Source organism: Tiliqua scincoides, chromosome 2, assembly GCF_035046505.1.
Source record: "Tiliqua scincoides isolate rTilSci1 chromosome 2, rTilSci1.hap2, whole genome shotgun sequence".
In the NCBI taxonomy this organism is placed as follows: Eukaryota; Metazoa; Chordata; class Lepidosauria; order Squamata; family Scincidae; genus Tiliqua; species Tiliqua scincoides.
Window position 1 is genome coordinate 104,054,903 of NC_089822.1, and position 18,973 is coordinate 104,073,875.

General features: G+C 44.0%; 1 protein-coding gene across 1 annotated transcript; it reads right to left on the reverse strand.

Moving 5' to 3' along the window:
• Nucleotides 1–9,877: 9,877 nt before the first annotated feature.
• Nucleotides 9,878–17,026, reverse strand: TENT5C (terminal nucleotidyltransferase 5C). The gene is made up of 2 exons (XM_066614838.1): nucleotides 16,996–17,026; nucleotides 9,878–11,796 (listed from the first exon to the last, which is right to left on the reverse strand). Exon 2 carries the CDS (start codon nucleotides 11,771–11,773, stop codon nucleotides 10,610–10,612), a length of 1,164 nt encoding a protein of 387 aa, XP_066470935.1. The 5' UTR covers nucleotides 11,774–11,796; nucleotides 16,996–17,026; the 3' UTR covers nucleotides 9,878–10,609.
• Nucleotides 17,027–18,973: the final 1,947 nt, after the last annotated feature.

Sequence of the window (18,973 nt, forward strand, 5' to 3'; positions counted from 1 at the left end):
TTTTCTGGTGACGCCAAGGGCTGAATCTGGAACTTTGGCATGCAAGTCAAACTATCATCAAACTATGGCCCAGTGCTACTGTGTTTCACTACTAATAAACTGTCCATTTCTGTCTAGTATGTGTCACTCATTCTCATCTCAGATCTCTGTAGTGACTGTTACTGCCTGCTTAGTTGTTTTTTTTGTTCATATATTTCTTCCCCCTATACACAACCTGTTGTGCTATGTTACTTTTGCTTTGGTTGCACAGAATCTCAGCACCTTCCTTCGGGGAACTGCTTCTGTTTGGTGCATAATTGCATTTTGCAAGCGTTCACTTCGCAACAAATACTACTGGGAAAAATTACGGTTCTTACCCCAGAGAGTAGTGCCAATGCAGTTCTGAGCACTATGTAGGATATGATTGTACAAGTGTTACAAGCATCTTGCACAATCAAGAGGGTAGCTAAGACTTCAGGGTGAATGCTAGAATGAAGGTTGGCTAAGTCCATACTTCGTTACCTTGTGACTTTTTAAAAGGTGATTTTCAGTTGTGGGTTTTACTCATTGAATTGTTCCAGTTTAACCTACGAGCGCGTATTGCAGGACAAGTCCCCTTTGTAAAATTGGCATTTTCACAACAACAGCTTGTATAGGCAAGCGGAACAGCTTCCACCTTAGCGCTGCAGGCAGTGCTACCCCTGAGCAAGCAGCCTGATGTGATCGCCGTACAGATGTAGCGGGGTAAGGGAAGATTGTGCTTACCTTAAAAGAAGAAAAAATGCTCATGCATGATTGCACAAGGAGAAGGGACTGTATTCGATGAACAAGTAAGCTAAGGTTGTTGGAGTGGTGAGGCATTATTCTAGGCAAGAAGATAGTTTTGCCTATTTTTTAATAAGGCCTTATGCAGTGAGCCCTTGATTTGTCTTAATAATAGAGGTGTCAATTGATGCCAAAGATCTGTTAAATCTAAATGCATTTATGACATGTAGGCCATAAGGCGCAGTTATTTGGGTTGTATTAATGGCCAGTTGTGCCAGGTGAGGGTGGTAAATTCAGGGTGCTCTTCACCCCAGGTCTATCCTTCTCACCACCCTCCAGAATCCAGCCTGCTGCAGACAGTGAAGCATTTTCTGCCTGCTACAAGCAAGGGACCCATCCTCTTCCTTACCCTGCTCCTGACACAGTTTCTTCAAATACAAAAGTGCAGGGCTTCCAATTGGATTTACAGAGACCACCTTCATTCACGTGGTCCCTTCAAATCAAACTGTAAGTTCTGCACTTTCATATTTGAAGAATCTGTGCCAAGAGAAAGGTAAGAACCATGTGTACCTCTGTGTGTGTGTGTGTAGCTGAGGCAGCATCAGGCAGTGTTCCAGGTCAGGCCCCTGATGATATATATGTCATGTCAGCAGAATTGCAAAACATATGACAAATTTTAAAGAAGCAGACAACATCCATTACTTCTGAAGTATGTTAAGTCAAGATCCATTAAATGGAGACCTCGGTGTACTGTTATTTACCTGAAAGGAAGACAAGGGTGTTTGCCCGGCAACTTAGCATAACTGTTAGGAGGTTGTCTTAAATTTGTGAACACTGCTGGACTTGCCGCTGCTGTGGCCACAGCCAAACAGTGACATTGCTAGGGGGTGCGGGGGGTGCAGGCCTCACCGGGTGACACGCAAGACGGGGGTGACATGCACTGGGAGGGTGATGTGCTAAAATCGTGGTGGTTAGGAGTAATACCATCATGTTATATACCATTGGATGCAGAATTTTGAGCAGAATGCAATGCAAAAAACAGGAGTGAAATATCTCCTTTCTATCAAATGTTATTGGCAAAAAACCAGAACACAAAAAAATGCATGGAACCCAATGGAAAGAGAAACCAAGGGGTACCATGCGTTTACTTGCGAGTAGGTCAACATGCCTTAGTCCATCTGAAAGGGCAGGCTGAGAGGAATCCAACACTAGATCCAATGGTCCTGATCCAATGAATGTAGCCCCAAAGAAACACCCAAGAAGGAGGTCCTTCCCTCTAAGCTGGCAAATGTATTGAGCCCTAAGGAAAGCAAAACTAAGCCACATGGTCATGTTTACTCATGAGTAAGCAAATGTGCCTTGGCTCCTGGGCAGGTCAGGCAAAGGGAAATGTGAGGCCACCAGAATGGTCTTGATTTGATGCAACTGGAACTCAGGAAATGCGCCAGAAGCAGCCCCCCCCCCATAAAAAGAATGAAACAGGCTTGACAGGGTAAGGTGAAACTTTTTTTCTGTTTTAGACTGCAGTCCTATCCACACTTTCCTGGGAGTAACCCCCACTGACTATAATGGGACTTATTTTTGAGTAGATAGGCGTAGGATTGGGCTCTCAGACTTGCAAAGCCAGGTGGGTCCTGGTAGTGATATGCTTGAAATATAAGAACTTAAATTGAACTGGGTACTGGGTAGGGGTGAAAATCTTACTGATTCTTTTTGTGGGGGTGGGGTGTTATTGCAGGCAGGCTACAGAGAAAATTCACTTGGTGGAACAGGGCTGGCTTTCCCTTATTTATTGATTTTACTTTAATTTATTTATAATTATTTATTTCAGTTTGCTTTATGATGGGTCCTGGACAGATTGTCATTCTAAGAAGTGGATCTCAGTGCTAAAAGTTTGAGAACTGCTCCAATAAGGTGTTAGTAAGTTGACACCCTGGGGAGAGGTGACACCACTAGTGTCCAAAATCACTAAAATCAGAGTTTGGAGGAATAATAATAATCACTAAAATCAGAGTTTGGGGCAGGAGGTCTGGTCTAGAGGGTAGAGCCTCCATTTGCCTGAAGATAACAGCCACAAGGTCGCCAGTTGGAGGCCACCGGCACCGTGCAACCTTGAAGCAGCTGACAAGCTGAAGCCGAGCTATTCCATCTGCTCTGATTGTGGGAGGGTGGAGGCCAGGGTGGAGGCCAGATCAGAATGAAACATCTGAATTGTTGTGGCTCTTGAAAGATAGAGCCTTCTTTCAATTGTAAAAATCCCTACAGGGTTTTAAATAAGCCTGCCTATGTAAACCGCCTTGAATGAAGTCTTGAATAAAGACCAAGAAAGGCGGTATATAAATACCTGTATTATTATTATTATTATTATTATTATTATTATTATTATTATTATTATTAATACCATCATGTTATATATCAATCAATGTGTAATTTCATGCAGAATGTGATGAAACAAACTACGTGGAAATATCTTTATTCTATCAAAAGGTACAGCCAAAAAACCAGTGGGGGTGGGGCAATGGTAGATCACCACACCCAGCACCTAGAGTGTTGCCCCGCCCACTGCAGGGGGGTGATGCACTCGCCTCCGGCACCGGGTGACGCAAACCCTAGTGACACCACTGCAGCCAAAGCCCTAATGAATCTCATGCCAGATATGAGTCCAGGATTGGACTGCTAGCAGTGGGGTGGTGGCAGCCACAAGTGCTGCCCCAACACATCTTGTGCCAGGCACAAACTGAAGTTTTGGGTGGAGGGTGCAGTCATGCCAAATCCCTTCCTCTCTCTCTTATTTGTGCAGGAGGCTGCTGAAAGCTTCCTCTGTTGTTGCCAAGACCTGAAGCAGAGGTCATTAGTTCTTCCCCATTCACAGGGTATTTTGGGGGTGGAAAAGTACCAAATCTGGCTGTCTTCCTCATCCTTGACATATAAGGGCTTTGCTTTTTTTCCCTTACAAAGCTTATTTGACTTTCTACCTCCAGTTTATGTCTCAAGAATAGAGACACTGATGTTGAACAGGTATGAGCGGAGCAGCAGAAGGGTGTATTCAGGGACCTTCTCAGGTGATCCCTTGCTGAGGTTGGTGGACTCTGAAGTCCAAGAAATAAAACATGAGAGAAGAAAATCAGCTTCAGGTTGATCAGTGAAAAATTTGTCCTTATATCTATTTAAATATTGTAATTTTTAAAAATTGTGCTTCATCTTCCTTTTTTAAGAGGCATCATTTTACATTCAGGATTTTTTTTTCCTTTTGGGTAAATATGGTACATGATCATCCATTACTGAAAAGACAGACATGGATCCAAAAAGTTAGGTCAACGCCCAGTGTGTGACATGATCAATATTTTATGCCTGCTTATTTCCTTTATTTCAAGGCATGCAGGAGCTACTCACATGTACATGGGGCTAGGTGCCTGCGAGGAGAACAAAGATTAGATCAGTTAATGTGACTGTTTACACGGCTGAGAGCAAGAGGTCAAACGGATCCACAGGCCAGGAAGGCCACGCTTTTTCCATTCCAACCATGTAATTACCACCCCCCCCCCCCCCGCTACACACACACTAATCCATAGAGCCTAAAGTTGAGCTTTTGGTTCAGGCTACAGAGAACTGTGCAGCCTTTTGCAGCTGCCTGAACCACCTAAACCCATCTCCATGATCTCCCACTAACTTTTCTCCTTGGCACTCCACTCCTTCCCTTGTCTTGTAGATTCCTTTTGGAAGCCGGTATGATCTCTCTATGGCCCCTCCACATTTTCCCTCTTTCTTCAAGTTCTCCCTCCCTATTTCATATCCTAACCCCCTGGGCTCTATTGTGTGTGACCATGAGCTGTAGAATTCCCATCAGGAGTAAATATGTGTGAGAATGACCTAATTCAGGTAGGCCCAGTCTACCTGAACCCCCCTTTTGGCTTTTGAGCACCTTATTTTTCCACATTTTCATATTGCCCTTCCTCCAAGGAGCTCATCTTGAAGTAAACCTTTGGGTACTTAGGCTTGTCTCTATTTTCCTTTCACTGCCAAATTACAATATACTGTTGCACCATTGGCCATTACACTGGTCATGTTGGACATGATTGTTTTTCTCTGCCATGTGTTCATGCTACACATGTTTGCAAAAGCACTGCCAGTAGCAAATGGATTTTTAACCTCATCTACCACTGAAAGTTTTTTTTTTATTTCAAAAATAGATTGCCTTGTGGCAAGGGACAGCTGCTTATGGAGGGAAACAAGCTAAAAAAGCCCCCTCCCCCATGGTTCCCAGAAGTAGTAGCTTGGTTATTTGGATTCCTACCTATATAGTACTTACATTCAAGTTAAGTTTTTTTGTTTATAATACTCCAGGTGACTTACATTCATCTTGATCTATATAAATTAACAGTTAAAATTATAATACGCGAGTTGAGCATAGCAGAGATTCTGACCAGGAAATGCTTTCTTAACTGTACTTTCTAAATCTGCCTCTGGAACACCAATGAGACCAGGCAGACATCCTCAACCAAAGAATTCCACTGAGTGGGATCAACTATAGCAACTGCATTTTGCGCCACCTGCCCAATTTAGCAGCCAATGCCTTAATGTTCCCTAACTCTTCTTCTTGTATAGTACAACAGCAGTATTGCCATGCGCCATCTTCAATAAATGTTTTCTATGCACAAAAGACGCACCAGGTGAAAGAACTGCCAATAGAACGGATATGAAGGGAACACTGTCCTTTTTGAAATGAGAGAGCTACCTGGTGCTTGAAATTGCCACAAATGTAGTATGTGCATTGGGTGCAGGGCTGAAACCAGCAGGTGTTTGAAACCAGGCTTAAGAAAAAGGACTCTTTGTTCCTGAACCCCAAAAGCAAATGAATATGAAAGTGGTTATTATTGTGGTAATATAACTATAGTTGTGGGGCTTTCTTCTCACTAAGATGGTAAGATTTGGGCTGTATCACTTTGAACTGTCAGTGGCCACATGCTCCTCTGTTTTTTTTAAAAACGCTCCCCCTAGAAAACTAGATCCCAGGGAAAGATATTGTAGCCCAGTCTGTATGCTAGTTTAGACAGGGAGAAGTTGGTATGGTGGAATGGATGACATAGGGAGTTCTCCATAGGGACTGTATTGGCAGCTAGATGTGTTTAGGGAATTAATTTTGTTTCATTTGCTCTTTCCACTCCAAGCCAACCTGCAAACTTCACAAGTGTAATGAGGTGTACTGTACTGGATGGAGTTCTGTGCACTTTTAATAGCACCCCCTCTGCTATGTATCACTAGTTACTGCATCCGTTTTGTCAAACTGTCTCTTTGTGTCCATTCAGCCAACTCCATGCATTGTTCACCAGCCCTGCTTGTTGTACTTCTCTGCACCCCATCCCCATTTCTGCCCAGTCCACAGGTGTACACACATGATCCCTGTTGCATATATGCAACATTGGGCAGAAATGACTTAATCTCCTTGTCTTTGGGGTTTAATAAATTGCTTCTAGCCCTATTACTTGCCTATTTAGTCTTCATCCACCAGTGATTCTGGAAGATGTCCTGTCTGATCCCTTGCAAGGCACTGCTGTGATTTGGTTTTGAGCAAGAACTGCTAGATTCTGTATACTTTTTGCCCAGTTGGGGTTAAGTGGCTTCCATAGCCTGGGATGGTGGCAGCAGATAGATCCACCAGCTTACTCCATTGCCCACATGCACACATCCAGCAAACCTGTGAAGCAGAGAGCAAGAAGAGTTGTGCTGAGTGCTAACCACTAGGCATGACAACCACCTGAAGATATGTATCCTCATTTGGGCCACAAGTTTTATGTACAACCAAAGCAGGTTTGTTACATAGCAATATAGTGTAACAACCCAGCGCACCAGCTCTGAAACACTCTGCTACTACAACCCCCTTGTCAGTACTAAAGAAAATGCAACTTTAAAAAGCTTTTCTGTGGGTTGTTGCATGCTCTCATGGGAAAAAAGAAAGCTACAAAATTCAACCCTTGGAATAGGAGTGATCCTCCCATATTCTAATCTAACACATTGCACCATATGGTGCTATTTGACATATTGCAGTGCTATCCAGCACAGCTGCTATTGACTTTGTTCCTAGTTTGCTACCTAAAATTCCTCATCACCATTGCTGATATAGAACTCATGGTTGTTCACCCCACCCCACACACACATACTGTTACCACATGTGTTTGTATTTACAAGCACTCTTAGGACTAGTCTTGCCCTTTGAACACCTTGCTTCTTACTCACGCCCATCTTTTGAATCAAGCTCAAGAATCAGCAACATTTGAACATGCACACAATGAGAATTCATGTATATAAATATGAAATTATTTCTTTTAATCCATGCAGACCTTGCATTTGCAAAAGCCTGTAAAATGCCAGCATCAAACTATGGACCTTTAGGGCACTAGTTAAGGTATATACGTTGGTTATTTTTTGAAAGATTTATTGGAATGGAGCAGAAAATATGCTCTGCCTAGCTAATTGTGTTGCAGTGTCTGTAACTGCTTTGAGTGCCAAGTAAACATGCACAGTAACATCTTTAACTGAAGCAAGTTCTGCTAGTTTTGGAAGTACACCTAGCATTTCAGCTTAACACTTATAACAACCAAGTTTCAATCTACGTACTTATTAGGTCATAGTATAGGACTATTTTTTTCTAGTTCTATTTTTAGGAAAGTTCTGACCTGTCAACAGCAAAGTCTCCAAGTATCTAATATTAGGCAATAAAAATGTTTACTACCAGATTGATATATCCTGTTTAACTTATTCCCCCCCACCACCTGTCAGCTGAGAGTAGTGGAGTACTATAAGAGCACAGCAACTTACTGCTTCCATTTAGCACATGGTATGTTTAATAAAAATGAAAGCATTGAGAGTTGAGCAAGTTTACTCAACAGTACAATTTCAAGTGCTAGCCAAGTTAGATTTCATGTTCAATTTTTCAGTTCCCCCAAACACACACATGCAGGAAGAACTGGTTTCCTTTTCTAGAAACTTTACATCTTTATTTACAAAGTGAGCCAAGAACATTTGTTAAACTGCACCCAGAAGCTAGGGAAGATGAATCCTACCACTGCTTTTTTGAAAAGGTGGTGCAACCAAGTGTTGTAATGGGGGGGATGAAGGGCAACGTCGACTCCTTGGCACTTTATTCATGTACATTACTACAGTATGCAGTAGCTTCCAACTGCTATTCAACATGTGTTACAAGCTGTTCCCTGAAAGCCACGTTTGGGTCTTTGGAAGACAGGCCAGTCTCCCAGTCAGAATGGTAGCTTACTAGCCACCAATTTTCCAAAAGGTTCATTAAGCCTTTGAAAATGAGTTTTGAAAGAGGGACTATGGGGTATTTCACTTAGGTGGACAGGTACATGGGGTTGCACATTTTACTTCCATCATTAAGATGTGAAAGGCAGCAACAATTCAGCTGGTGACTGGGACATAACACATGGAACTGGGGCAAGATGGTCAGTGAAGATTTCATTGGGATTTGGGGAGGTCCTTTAAGAAGAGGAAGCAGAAGTGAAAAAGGTAATTTGTTGGCACACTTTATTTTATACTTTGCAGAAAAAAGATACATACAGAATTCCCCATCTTGCAAACCAGCTCCCCATCTGGCAACAGATACAAAGTATACAATTCAAAGAAAACACAGGTTTACCAGGGGCCTGCATAGAACAAGTTCTGCCCAATGTAAAAAAATTCTGATCAGTCTGCTTTAGAATTTAGCACTGAACAAAAAACCATTTTGCTGAAGCCCCTTTATACAACCTCACCTTACACCCCTTACCACCACCACCACCACCACCACCAGACATCAATTCAGCAGCTGCAATAGTCTTCCATTTGGGGTCAACACCAAATCTTGCTTGCTGGGCTCCATTTTCTTTTGTAGGCAAAGGGAATACAAGCAAGTTCTCAGAAACGTTCCAGTACTTTAAGGTGACCCAGCAGACACAGTACCTGGCATCTCCAAGGGAAGTCACTGGATCTGGCACTCAGCAGTCATTACAGAAGAGCAACATTTTCCTGCTTATCTATTTGCTTCAACTCTTGCTTCACCCAAGGTGCTGCTGCTCTAGCACAGATGGAGAATTATTTGCATTTACAGATAGTGTTTTTTATCTCCGTGCTGCAGAAGGAGTCCCTTCAGGAAAGAACTCGGGTTTAAAAAAGTTCAAGTACTGGCTTTTAATTTTTTAAAGATAACTTAGTGAGAAGAGCTCAGGAGGACTACCACTAAAAATTTGCTTTCAGGTTAAGTATTTTGCCTGATCAGACCCTCAACACTTCCCAGAGATATGGGTAAGTTTAAATATGCTCAAGTGGACCAAGGTTACAGGTGACTAGGTGCAACTATAACTTATTGAAAGCTATAAAGAAAGCTTTCTAGAGTGGAATTTCTCCTTGCATCCTTCCCACTTTAGAAGTTCTACTGGAAGCTCCTGTTTGGATTTAGAAAGCCGGCACTGCGTTTACAAGACATGAACTCCTTAATAGGAAGGTCCACTTTATCCTAACATGGAATGCCCCAGCTGCTCTATATCATTAGCCCAGGCAACAGCACCCAAAATAAAACTGCTCCACCACACAGTTTCCTCTCTCACACAGCCCTCTTCAGGAGGAAGGCAGCGAAGGAGTAGGCCCCCCCCATACAGGTTTCTTCCTTACAGCAAGTTATTTTTGAAGGTATCCCGTTTTAAGAACCATATGTTGTAGAGACTTCCTTCTGATACTCTGAAGAAAGAGGCCTCCAAAAAAAGCTTAGCCAAGCTTTGGTCTGCAAGCTGTCAAAACGGTTCTGACAACTGAACCCGCTTGTCCTCCACCCCAAGGAGAATCTTCTTGAAGCCTCAACTGCTACATCAAGACTAGATGTTCTCCTTAGTTCTTCTCCAAGACTTTCACATACTTTAAGCCAGATATTTGCAGTGTGGTTACTACAGCTCAACTTATGGCAGTGCAAATCCAGAAATTCTTAACCATGTATATTCAGAAGCCAATAAAGCAGCACGTAAAATAATATTTGGCAAAGCCAAGCCATTCCAGCTCATAGCAATATACCAATTGGATCTCTTTTAATAGTAACCAAGGAAAGCCTACAACATTTTTCAGCAGAGTTCTAGAAAAAAACACCTTTGGGCATTCTACATTGGACTGACCTGCCAAGAAAAGTGTCAGTGGAAAAAACTATAAATATTAAGCTGAAGGTATTCATAATTGTCCTTCCTTTTCCAATACTTTAAAGACCAAGACTTGGGCCATTAGTTTCTAGATCATGCAACTTAGGATTATCCTTTTAATTCTTTTAAAAATAAAAATGCCATTAAGGTTGGCAGAATTCAAGGAAAGATTCTTCTCTCCACACTGAAAATCAATACCTGCAGCAATACAAAGGATTCAATTGCCAATCAAACCTTCTCCAAAGGTGGCTGCGATCCTGCATACAATTAAGCTGTTTAAATCAGGTTGACCTCAATGAATGTGAGCAGTTTAGTCATGTGCAGGATTGCAGTCATGGAGATGCCAACACACTAATCTTAGTTCTCGTGATCTCAGCTACAAAGAAAACAGGAGACAACATGCCACTGACAGCCACCAAGCAGAGATTACTGCTCGTGAATCCTTGTCCAATAGCACACTTAGTTTTATGAAAATTGGCAATGTTTGTCAATAGAAAAGCACTAGGACACAATTTTTCTAGGAAGAGGAAATGATCCCATCTGTCTGGCTAGGATAGATGAGGCTACATTGTGGTTTGCCCAAAACTAGGAATATTTAAGAAGTATTAAGTAGGAGCCCTAAAGGTCTTAAAAAGCAACTGGAAATGATGTGTCCCCTTCTGGATGGTTGAGATTTTGAGAAGCAGGAATAATCAGTTACAAGGCAGCCAGGTGGGATAAGAGTGGCTGTAGGTATCCGGAATGTAGTAGCTACTGAAGTTTGCGTCACTAACATAAGGAGCTGGTTGATAATAGCAGGTGACAGTGGAAGCATTCGGGATGATGTTCTGCTCTACCAGAACTCTGAGTGCCAGAAGGGAGATGAGGTTCAGTGTCTGCCTCAGTTCGTGACCCATGAGGCACACTGTGCTCTCATTTACCACCCTGCGCAAGGTCATAAGGTAGTCGTATTTGCTTCGGTCTTCTTCAGCAAAGTGGTTCTGGAGGTAGGTCTCCAGTTTCCGCTGCTGCTCCAGGATGTCTGGGAAGTCTATGAAGAACCTGGAGCACATATAACGCTCTAGAGATTTTATCTCCTCTTTGTCCATGGGCCTGAAGTCTCTCACGAGAAGGTTGCTGTACTTCAGGAGCCCTCCTCCCCTGATCTCCTCTGGGTTCTTGGTAGCTATCAGCCTGTTCTGAAGGTGGTGAAAGGCTGCTTCAAAGTCCCCATACATACTCTCCCCAATCACCGTTGGATGAAAGTGCTCAGACATTGGGTTTTCTGAACAGGTGTAGTAAAAAAGCAGTGAATCCAGTATTATTTGGAAAGAATCCACACTGAACTCAAACTGCCGCTTTATACGATCCACAAATTTGAGCTCCACATTCCTGCCGTATTTGTTGGAGAGAGAGATCAGGCTCCAGCGGTCCACATCAGTGTATACCTTCACCATCTTCTCAATGTAGGCTTCCTTGAGAATCACAGGGCTAATTTTGAGCTTGTTCACTCCTTCGGGCAAGAAGTTTAAAAGGGACTGCAGAACCACATCTTTGACTAGCTGGAACTCCACTTCGCTCGGGAGGGACACTAAAAAGACCAGGTCTAGATCCTTACAACCTAGTCCATTATCCTTGACCAGGACATGACCAGCTGCAGAACCATTCAAACGGACATCATGCACTTGAATACTGGCTTCATCTAGTCTCTGGCGGACAGTTTGGACAATATCCTTCAGAGTCAGCTTCAGAGTTGGAAAATTGCCACGTCCATGAATTGGTACCACCTCCGACAGGATTTCATGCAGACGACTGACCTGATCCCAAGTCAGCACGCTGCAGGACATGCAGTCAGCACGATGCCTGTGGTCTGCCATGGTGGACTGATGGTTCGATGCAGCTGGAAAGAAACAGCAGATTTGAAATGGCAAAAGGGTATATTGCAGGAGGATTCTTCATAACACAGGACTTTGCAGTGACTGGGTGGGGAACACTGACTGACACTTCACAGAATGAAAACCTAGGTGACCATCTTGTTCTGTATGTCACTACTCTTCACTGCGGGACACTGAGCCAATTGTAACTTGCAATACCAAGTCTTCGCTACAACAGAAGGAAGACCTGTGGCCTTTCCTGTAAATTCAGACCCATCTACATGTATACTCCAGGACTTCTGCATCAGTTCTACACATCAGCAATGCAGGTGCTGCTCATTAGGGCTGTAATCCTATACACACCTTCCTAGGAGTAAGCCCCACTGACCCCAATAGGACTTTTTGAGAAGACATGTCAAGGACCATGCTCCAAAAGTGCATAGGCATTTTCTCTCAATATGCTTTTCTGACCCTCAAGGAATTTTGTGCCTGTGACACTTCCAATCATTGCGTCAACTGCAATGATTGCAGGGCAAATAGCAATCACTACTACATCTCCTTTCCTCCATAGATACCTACACACTGTGTGTCATTTTTAGAGCTCAGTTCTCATGGTAAGCAATGCTTAGCCTCCAGCATCCTGCAGAAAGGTTAAACAAATTCTAACAGACTGCCCCTTTCTAAAAAGGCAGCATAGCCCCATCCCTTATCTATTTTCTTGTCACATCCTCATTATGCCATTGTCACCAAGAGGTATTTATGAAAGTGCTGCACAAGCTGGTTGAAAGGGCCCTTATCCAAAAACAACCTCACCTCTGAGTTTAGAAGCATCTACAGCTGCCTGAAAACCAAGAGGTTGGTTAGACTAGTGGTTCAGAGTCATTGCTTCAGACAAATGTCATGTTCAGTATTCCAGGGCTATTGGAACTCCAGGGCTACCAGCAATACAGTGCCACCTCAAAGAAGTTGCAGTGGGGGCACAGGATGCTGTCCTGAACCAGAAGAAAAATATCAAGTTCCACATATTTCACCCAAGTTCCAGAATTAAACGAGAAGGGTCTTGTCCCCAGAACAGGACCGGTAATGTGGAACTCACCTGCTGTTTAAGAAGTAGATTACTGGAAACTGAGCCCTATTTCATTCATTCTGGGGATTGAATTATTCCCCATAATGGAATTGGATTATTGGGGATTATTGCTGAAGAAGCAGAATGGTGAAGTGCTGTAAAGCCATACTCTCTCACACAAACAAAGCTCCTTCTGAATCTAGCACTCATGTGGAGACCCCGGTTTCCACCAAGAGTTATCTTAACAGTAAATCACTTCCACCATGCTCCCTCAGCACTGGTCCTCAGTGAGTTATGCACTAGGACCAAGTGTTAGCTGCAAAAACAGCAGCACACCAAGTGTGACACTCACATTGGATCACCGAGTGGAAAAAGATGCTTGAAACAAAATTGTTGTTCATCCAACTATGTGAAAGCAACTGCAAGGGCACAGAGTGCCTGCCAGACTCAAGACTTCCCTAATATCCAACCTCAAAAAAAAAAAAACATACTATTTTTGGGGTTATTATTAATTATTATTAACAGTATTTATATACCGCTTTTCAACTCAAAGTTCACAAAGCGGTTTACAGAGAAAAATCAAATAACTAAATGGCTCCCTGTCCCAAAAGGGCTCACAATCTAAAAAGATGCAAAAACACCAGCAGACAGCCACTAAAACAGACACTGCTGGGGTGAGGTGGGCCAGTTACTCTCCCCCTGCTAAAAAAAAAAGGGGGGGCACCCACTTGAAAAAGTGCCTCTTACCCAATTAGCAGGGGTTTAAGCCTTGTGTTTTACTTGGTTATTCAAGAAAAGTAAACTACAAGGTTGTAGGATGTGCATGGTTGCTGAGGCTTGGTGGTTCAACTTTCCATCATATTATATATCATTGGAAAGGTAATTTAATGCTGAATGCAATTAAACAAACTGTGCTGGAATATCTGTATTCTATCAAAATCATGACCAATTAACCAGAAAACTTTTTATTTACTTAATAAATTAAATTTGATTTTGTTATGGAGGGGGGCTTCAAAATCCTTTTGACCCCAGGCAGCAGATGCCTTAGCTATGCCACTGCCCCATTTTTCACTTTCTTTTAAAGTCTGGGTGCGATGTCACTTCCAGAAGTGACGTCGGTTCGGGGGCATCATTTTTGCACTTGGCACCAGGCTACACTTCCATTAGCTAAGCTTCTGGTTCAGCTCGATTGGGTCACTGCTCCAGTGGCTGCCAATCTGTTTCCAGGCCCCCATTCAAGGTTGCCCTTTGTAGCCTGTAACTGGGAGTGACTGCTTCTGTATAATCGCGTCCATCCTCCAAGATCACCCAATAGGACCCCGCTGTGGTGACAACATTTGTCAGAAATTGGGGTGGTGGCAGCAAAAAAACCCAGGGCCTTTTAAACATTTCCAAGGCTAAAGCAGATGTGACACTCCCTCCCTTATGGGCCAAGAACTGCCCCCTCAGAGACTGAAGAAAGACTTTAAATTTAGATTAGTGGTTAAGGGTAGGTGGTTCTTATGCAGTTCTGCCTTGACCAAGGTTCACAGCTTGTACTCAGTTATGAGTAATTCAAAAGAGTTTTTAAAGCCCTTAATGGCCCTGTGTGCCAAGGGCTCCTACCTCCTTTCTGTTGTCACACACAGAGGAACATGGTTTGTTATTCTTTAGGTAGATGACCCATAACATTTAAGTGGAACATGCAACCTTTTGTGGTCTCAGCAGTGTTTGTGGTGACACTGGTCACTGTCCCATCCAGGGCACACCTCCCGGGGGGGCACCCCCACCTGGAGGTGCCATCCCACAAAAGTTACCTGGTGGTGCCTTCCTCCCCTCCAGATGTTTTGAGGGTCAAGGAGGCCTCCAAAAGCCTTGTAAGGCCTTCTAGAGGCTGAAAATAATCAGTTCGGGTTTTCAGCAGAAAACCAGAGCGATTATTTCTGGCCCTCAGAACGCCTGGAAGGGGCAGCCCTCAGATCAGTATTATTATTATTAACAGTATTTATATACCGCTTTTCAACTAAAAGTTCACAAAGTGGTTTACAGAGAAAAATCAAATAACTAATCAGTACACCAACAGAATGCTGCAAGGGGCTGGCTGTGCAGCACTGTCCCCCCCCCCCAAGCCTGGTGCCTAAGACTTTGCACCCCTTGCCCCCCCAGGTATGCCACTGACAGTCTGCATTTTGCCAATGCTCCTCCCCAGTGGAGACTGACCACCCATTCAGTTTATCGCAAGATACTCTTGCTATGCAAACTGTGCCTAAATACCAAGCTGAGAAAATTATATGGGCCATTTATCCCCCTTTTGAGCCCCAAAAGCATCTCTTCCTCTACAAACTAATCAGGAAGAAACCAGTATCTCAAGTTCTCTTCATCATCTGAGGGTCAATTTAGCAATTATCCGCACAGAAGACCATACACCTCAAGTTCTATGGTAGATAGTAGGTCAAAAGAGCTTCCTCTCAGCTCCTTTGGAAGAAGTTTGAGTCTGTTACCCAACTGGCTGCCACAGCTTTTCATGCCAGTTACTAAACACACAATTAGTGCACTGCTTGGATGCCATTCGTTCATACATCTTTCCTTAGGGTTATGTAGTCCTGACCTTCTGAAACTCTGTTCAAAAGAACAGAACTCTTCTTATATTCTTTTTTTTACATTTGTTTGCTATAGCAATGCTTCTCAAACTTTCAGGCACCAGGACCCACTTTTTAAAACAAATCTGCCACTGGTATGCAGACATTAAACCCATTTCTTCTTCTATGACTATTTTAACAGGGCTAAAATGCAGTTCATGCACTCTAGTAGTTCTTCCAGCAGTAGAGGCTTCCCCAAGCCCAACAGTGTTTCTCTGTACACCAGTCAGTTTGGGTAGATTTTGTTTATGAACAGCAATCCTGCCCATAGTCAGGCTGCACCACTAAAGCACATGGCATTCAAAGAGTCTATACACGTCGAGTCATTAAGCTGGTTGCTTTTAAGGACACACGAAGACTTCTTGAAACAAAATGATCCGTACATAGGCCAAATGCTTTTTCTTCTTCTCAACCCTTTTCAGGTTTAACAAAGATTGAGGAAGAGTTTTGTGAAGATCAAAAGGTAGCTCATTACTAGATAGCTCAAGATATTAAGCTACTGCTCAGATTTTTTTGACCAACACAGCTGCTTGCATTTCTAATTGTCACAAGGCAAGCACTGCTTGCACACAACAACAGTATTTATATACCGCTTTTCAACAAAAAGTTCACAAAGCAGTTTACAGAGAAAATCAAACATCTAATGGCTCCCTGCCCCAAAAGGGCTCACAATCTAAAAAGATGCAACACCAGCAGACAGCCACTAGAAAAGACACTGCTGGGGTGAGGTGGGCCAGTTACTCTCCCCCTGCTAAATAAAAGAGGAGCACCCACTTGAAAAAGTGCCTCTTAACCAGTTAGCAGGGGTTGCACACCCTATGTGCAGATCATTGGGAAGCCTTCTTGTGCCCTTAAAAGCAATCAACCTAATGACTTGACAGGTATCTAGACAAGTATACTGCACACCTGTATGCAGCACACCTTCCCCACACTAGGTACTCTGCCAAGTGCCCTCTTATACCTCCCTTGAGTGGATCACTTTCATGGCTCAGTCCCTTTAACGACCCACAACCGCTTTGCAGTCAAATCCTAAAATGCCTCTTACACCAATTTCCATGGCACTTTGGGGAGCAGCCTTCGTGTCCCATGCAAACTTCTCAGGAAGGAGAAGAAATCAACCACGGATTTCTCAAGGAGGTGGGGGAGGAGCCTGAATCGGTTTCCCTCTGTAGAGATGCATCAGCAGGGCACTGACCCCTTGAAGGATAACAGCTGATCCCCATAGGCAGCCAAAATGAAAAGGTCGGGTAGATTCAACACTTAGGGGATGGAAGCTGAGAGAAAACCCACATGTTCCCTCGCGTTAAGAACTCCCTGCAAGCAGAAAGCTAGTTGGCTCTGGACTTCTACCCTTGCGGTGCTGGCTTTCGGCTTGCGGGGGTTTTTTCTTTACAGCGGGTCCTCTCTATCGCCTCCGCTTTACCTGGTTTGTACAGCCTCAGCTGTTCCCCCCCCCCCAGAAGACCCCCACCAAAGCGCCCGTGGCTGCCAACGGCGGCAGGTGAGCGCGTCCACCTCCCCAGCGCTGTTGACACACTCACCGGTGGTGCCTGAGCCTCTTTTGGCGAGAGCCTGTCCCTGCAGGCAGCAGATAGCATTCTCTGCCCGCCCCCCGCGGCTTCGTTTATAAGGGGGCGGGCCGCGCCCCCACTCTAAGTAGCCAATCCGGGGGCGGCAGAAAAGATACAGAACGTTCGCTCTGCCTCGCCATTGGTTCGCCCGAACTGAAATGACAGAAGGAATGTTAACGCTTCAGAGCGTTCTGTGTAGCGAGCAGAAAGTTTGGAGCGCTGGATGGAACTGCTTTGCGGAGCAGCTCTCCGGTTACCCCTCCGTTAGCAATAGGCTTCCCGAGCCTCAACCACAGTGTAGTAGCAGGTGCCCCCAGGCCACTCTCTGACAGCCCAATCCTACCCACACTTTCCTGGGAGTAAGCACCATTGACTCTAATGGGACTTACTTCTGAGTAGAAATGCATATGATTGGGCTGTCAATCCCGTTCCAACGTGCTTCAGGCTACAATCCTATACACTTTCCTGGGAGCAAGCCCCACTGAACATAATAGTTCTTACTTTTGAGTAGATCCATTTAGGCTTGGGCTGTTAAGTGTCACTTGGGGACAGGTGACCAGATGTCCTCTTTTCTCAGGACATGTCCTCTTTTCAGCCTCCTGCCCTGGAAAAGAACTTTAGGGCACAAGCCTAACCAGGTCTACTCAGGAGTAAGTCCTATTATTTTCAATGGGACTTACTCCCAGGAAAGTTAGGTTAGGATTGCAGCTTTCGGGCCCAATCCTATCCAATTTTCCAGTGCCTGTGCAGCCATGCCAATGAGGCATGCGCTGCATCCTGTGGTGGAGAGGCAGTCACAGAGGCCACCTCAAGGTATGGGAACATTTGTTCCCTTACGTGGGGCCTGCATTGCAGCAGCACCTGTGCTGGAAAATTGGATAGGATTGGGCCGTTTATATCCTCCTTTGTCCTGTGAGCGGGCAGCACATAGCCTTCTTGTACTTAAATTATATGCAATATATGTAATATAGTTTTAAATTTAATAATAAGTAACATAGGGCCAAATCCTGTCCAACTTTCCAGCCCTGGTGTAACCATGCCAATGGAATTTGTGCTGCATCCTGTGGTGGGAGGGTAGTTATGGAAGCCTCCACAAGGTAAGGGAATATTGGTTCCCTCACCTAGGGGCTATGTTGTAGCTGCACTGAGGCTAGGAAGTTGGATAGGATTGGGCCCATAGTGTTTAAATTAACCACATCAAAGCAATATACCTACAAGTGTTTTTAGCTTTTCTTTGGTCACGTCCTACATTTTTTCTTGGATGTCCTACATTTTGGGGTGCCTTGTCCTCTTTTGCAGTTATGGCATCTGGTCACCCTGCTTGGGAATGAATGTCACCTCCCCTCTTGAGTTCACCATTTGCTATGAGTTACTACCATTTGCTATTTACACTTGCGAGCATGAACAGTCAACCTTTAGTCATGTAAACCCATGTGTGATTTTAACTTATCAGAGGTCTAAGGCTGCAATCCTATACACACTTTCCTGGGAGTAAGCCTCACTGAATACAATGGGAATTACATCTGAGTAGACATGCATAGGATTGGGCTGTGTGACAGCCCGAACCTCTGTGAGTCTGCTCTGACAAAGGATATGAACCTGAAAGAGCAGGTTTGATTTTGGACTGAGTGCAAAGAATGTTGGGTTGCAATCTTATACATATACACTGACCCTGGAGTAAATCCGATTGAACTCAGGGGGGAGGGGGCTTACTTCTGAGAAACGATGCATAGGCTGGTGCTACTTGCTACCCACAGTGAAGTGAGAATATGAGCAATCTGATTTACAGGACAACTACTCCTGAGTAAGCATGTACAGGATGGCAGCCTAAAGTTGCCACTCCAATCATCAGACTCTTGGATCCAAAGTCAAGAAGATATACTGTAATTTGAATACGTCCCGTGACAGGGAGATGCAGTCATTGTGCACTCAGCACCCCAAAGAATCA

Bases quoted from the DNA above. Each gene is read 5' to 3' on its own strand.
- TENT5C (XM_066614838.1), bottom strand. From the start codon at position 11,773: ATGGCAGACCACAGGCATCGTGCTGACTGCATGTCCTGCAGCGTGCTG.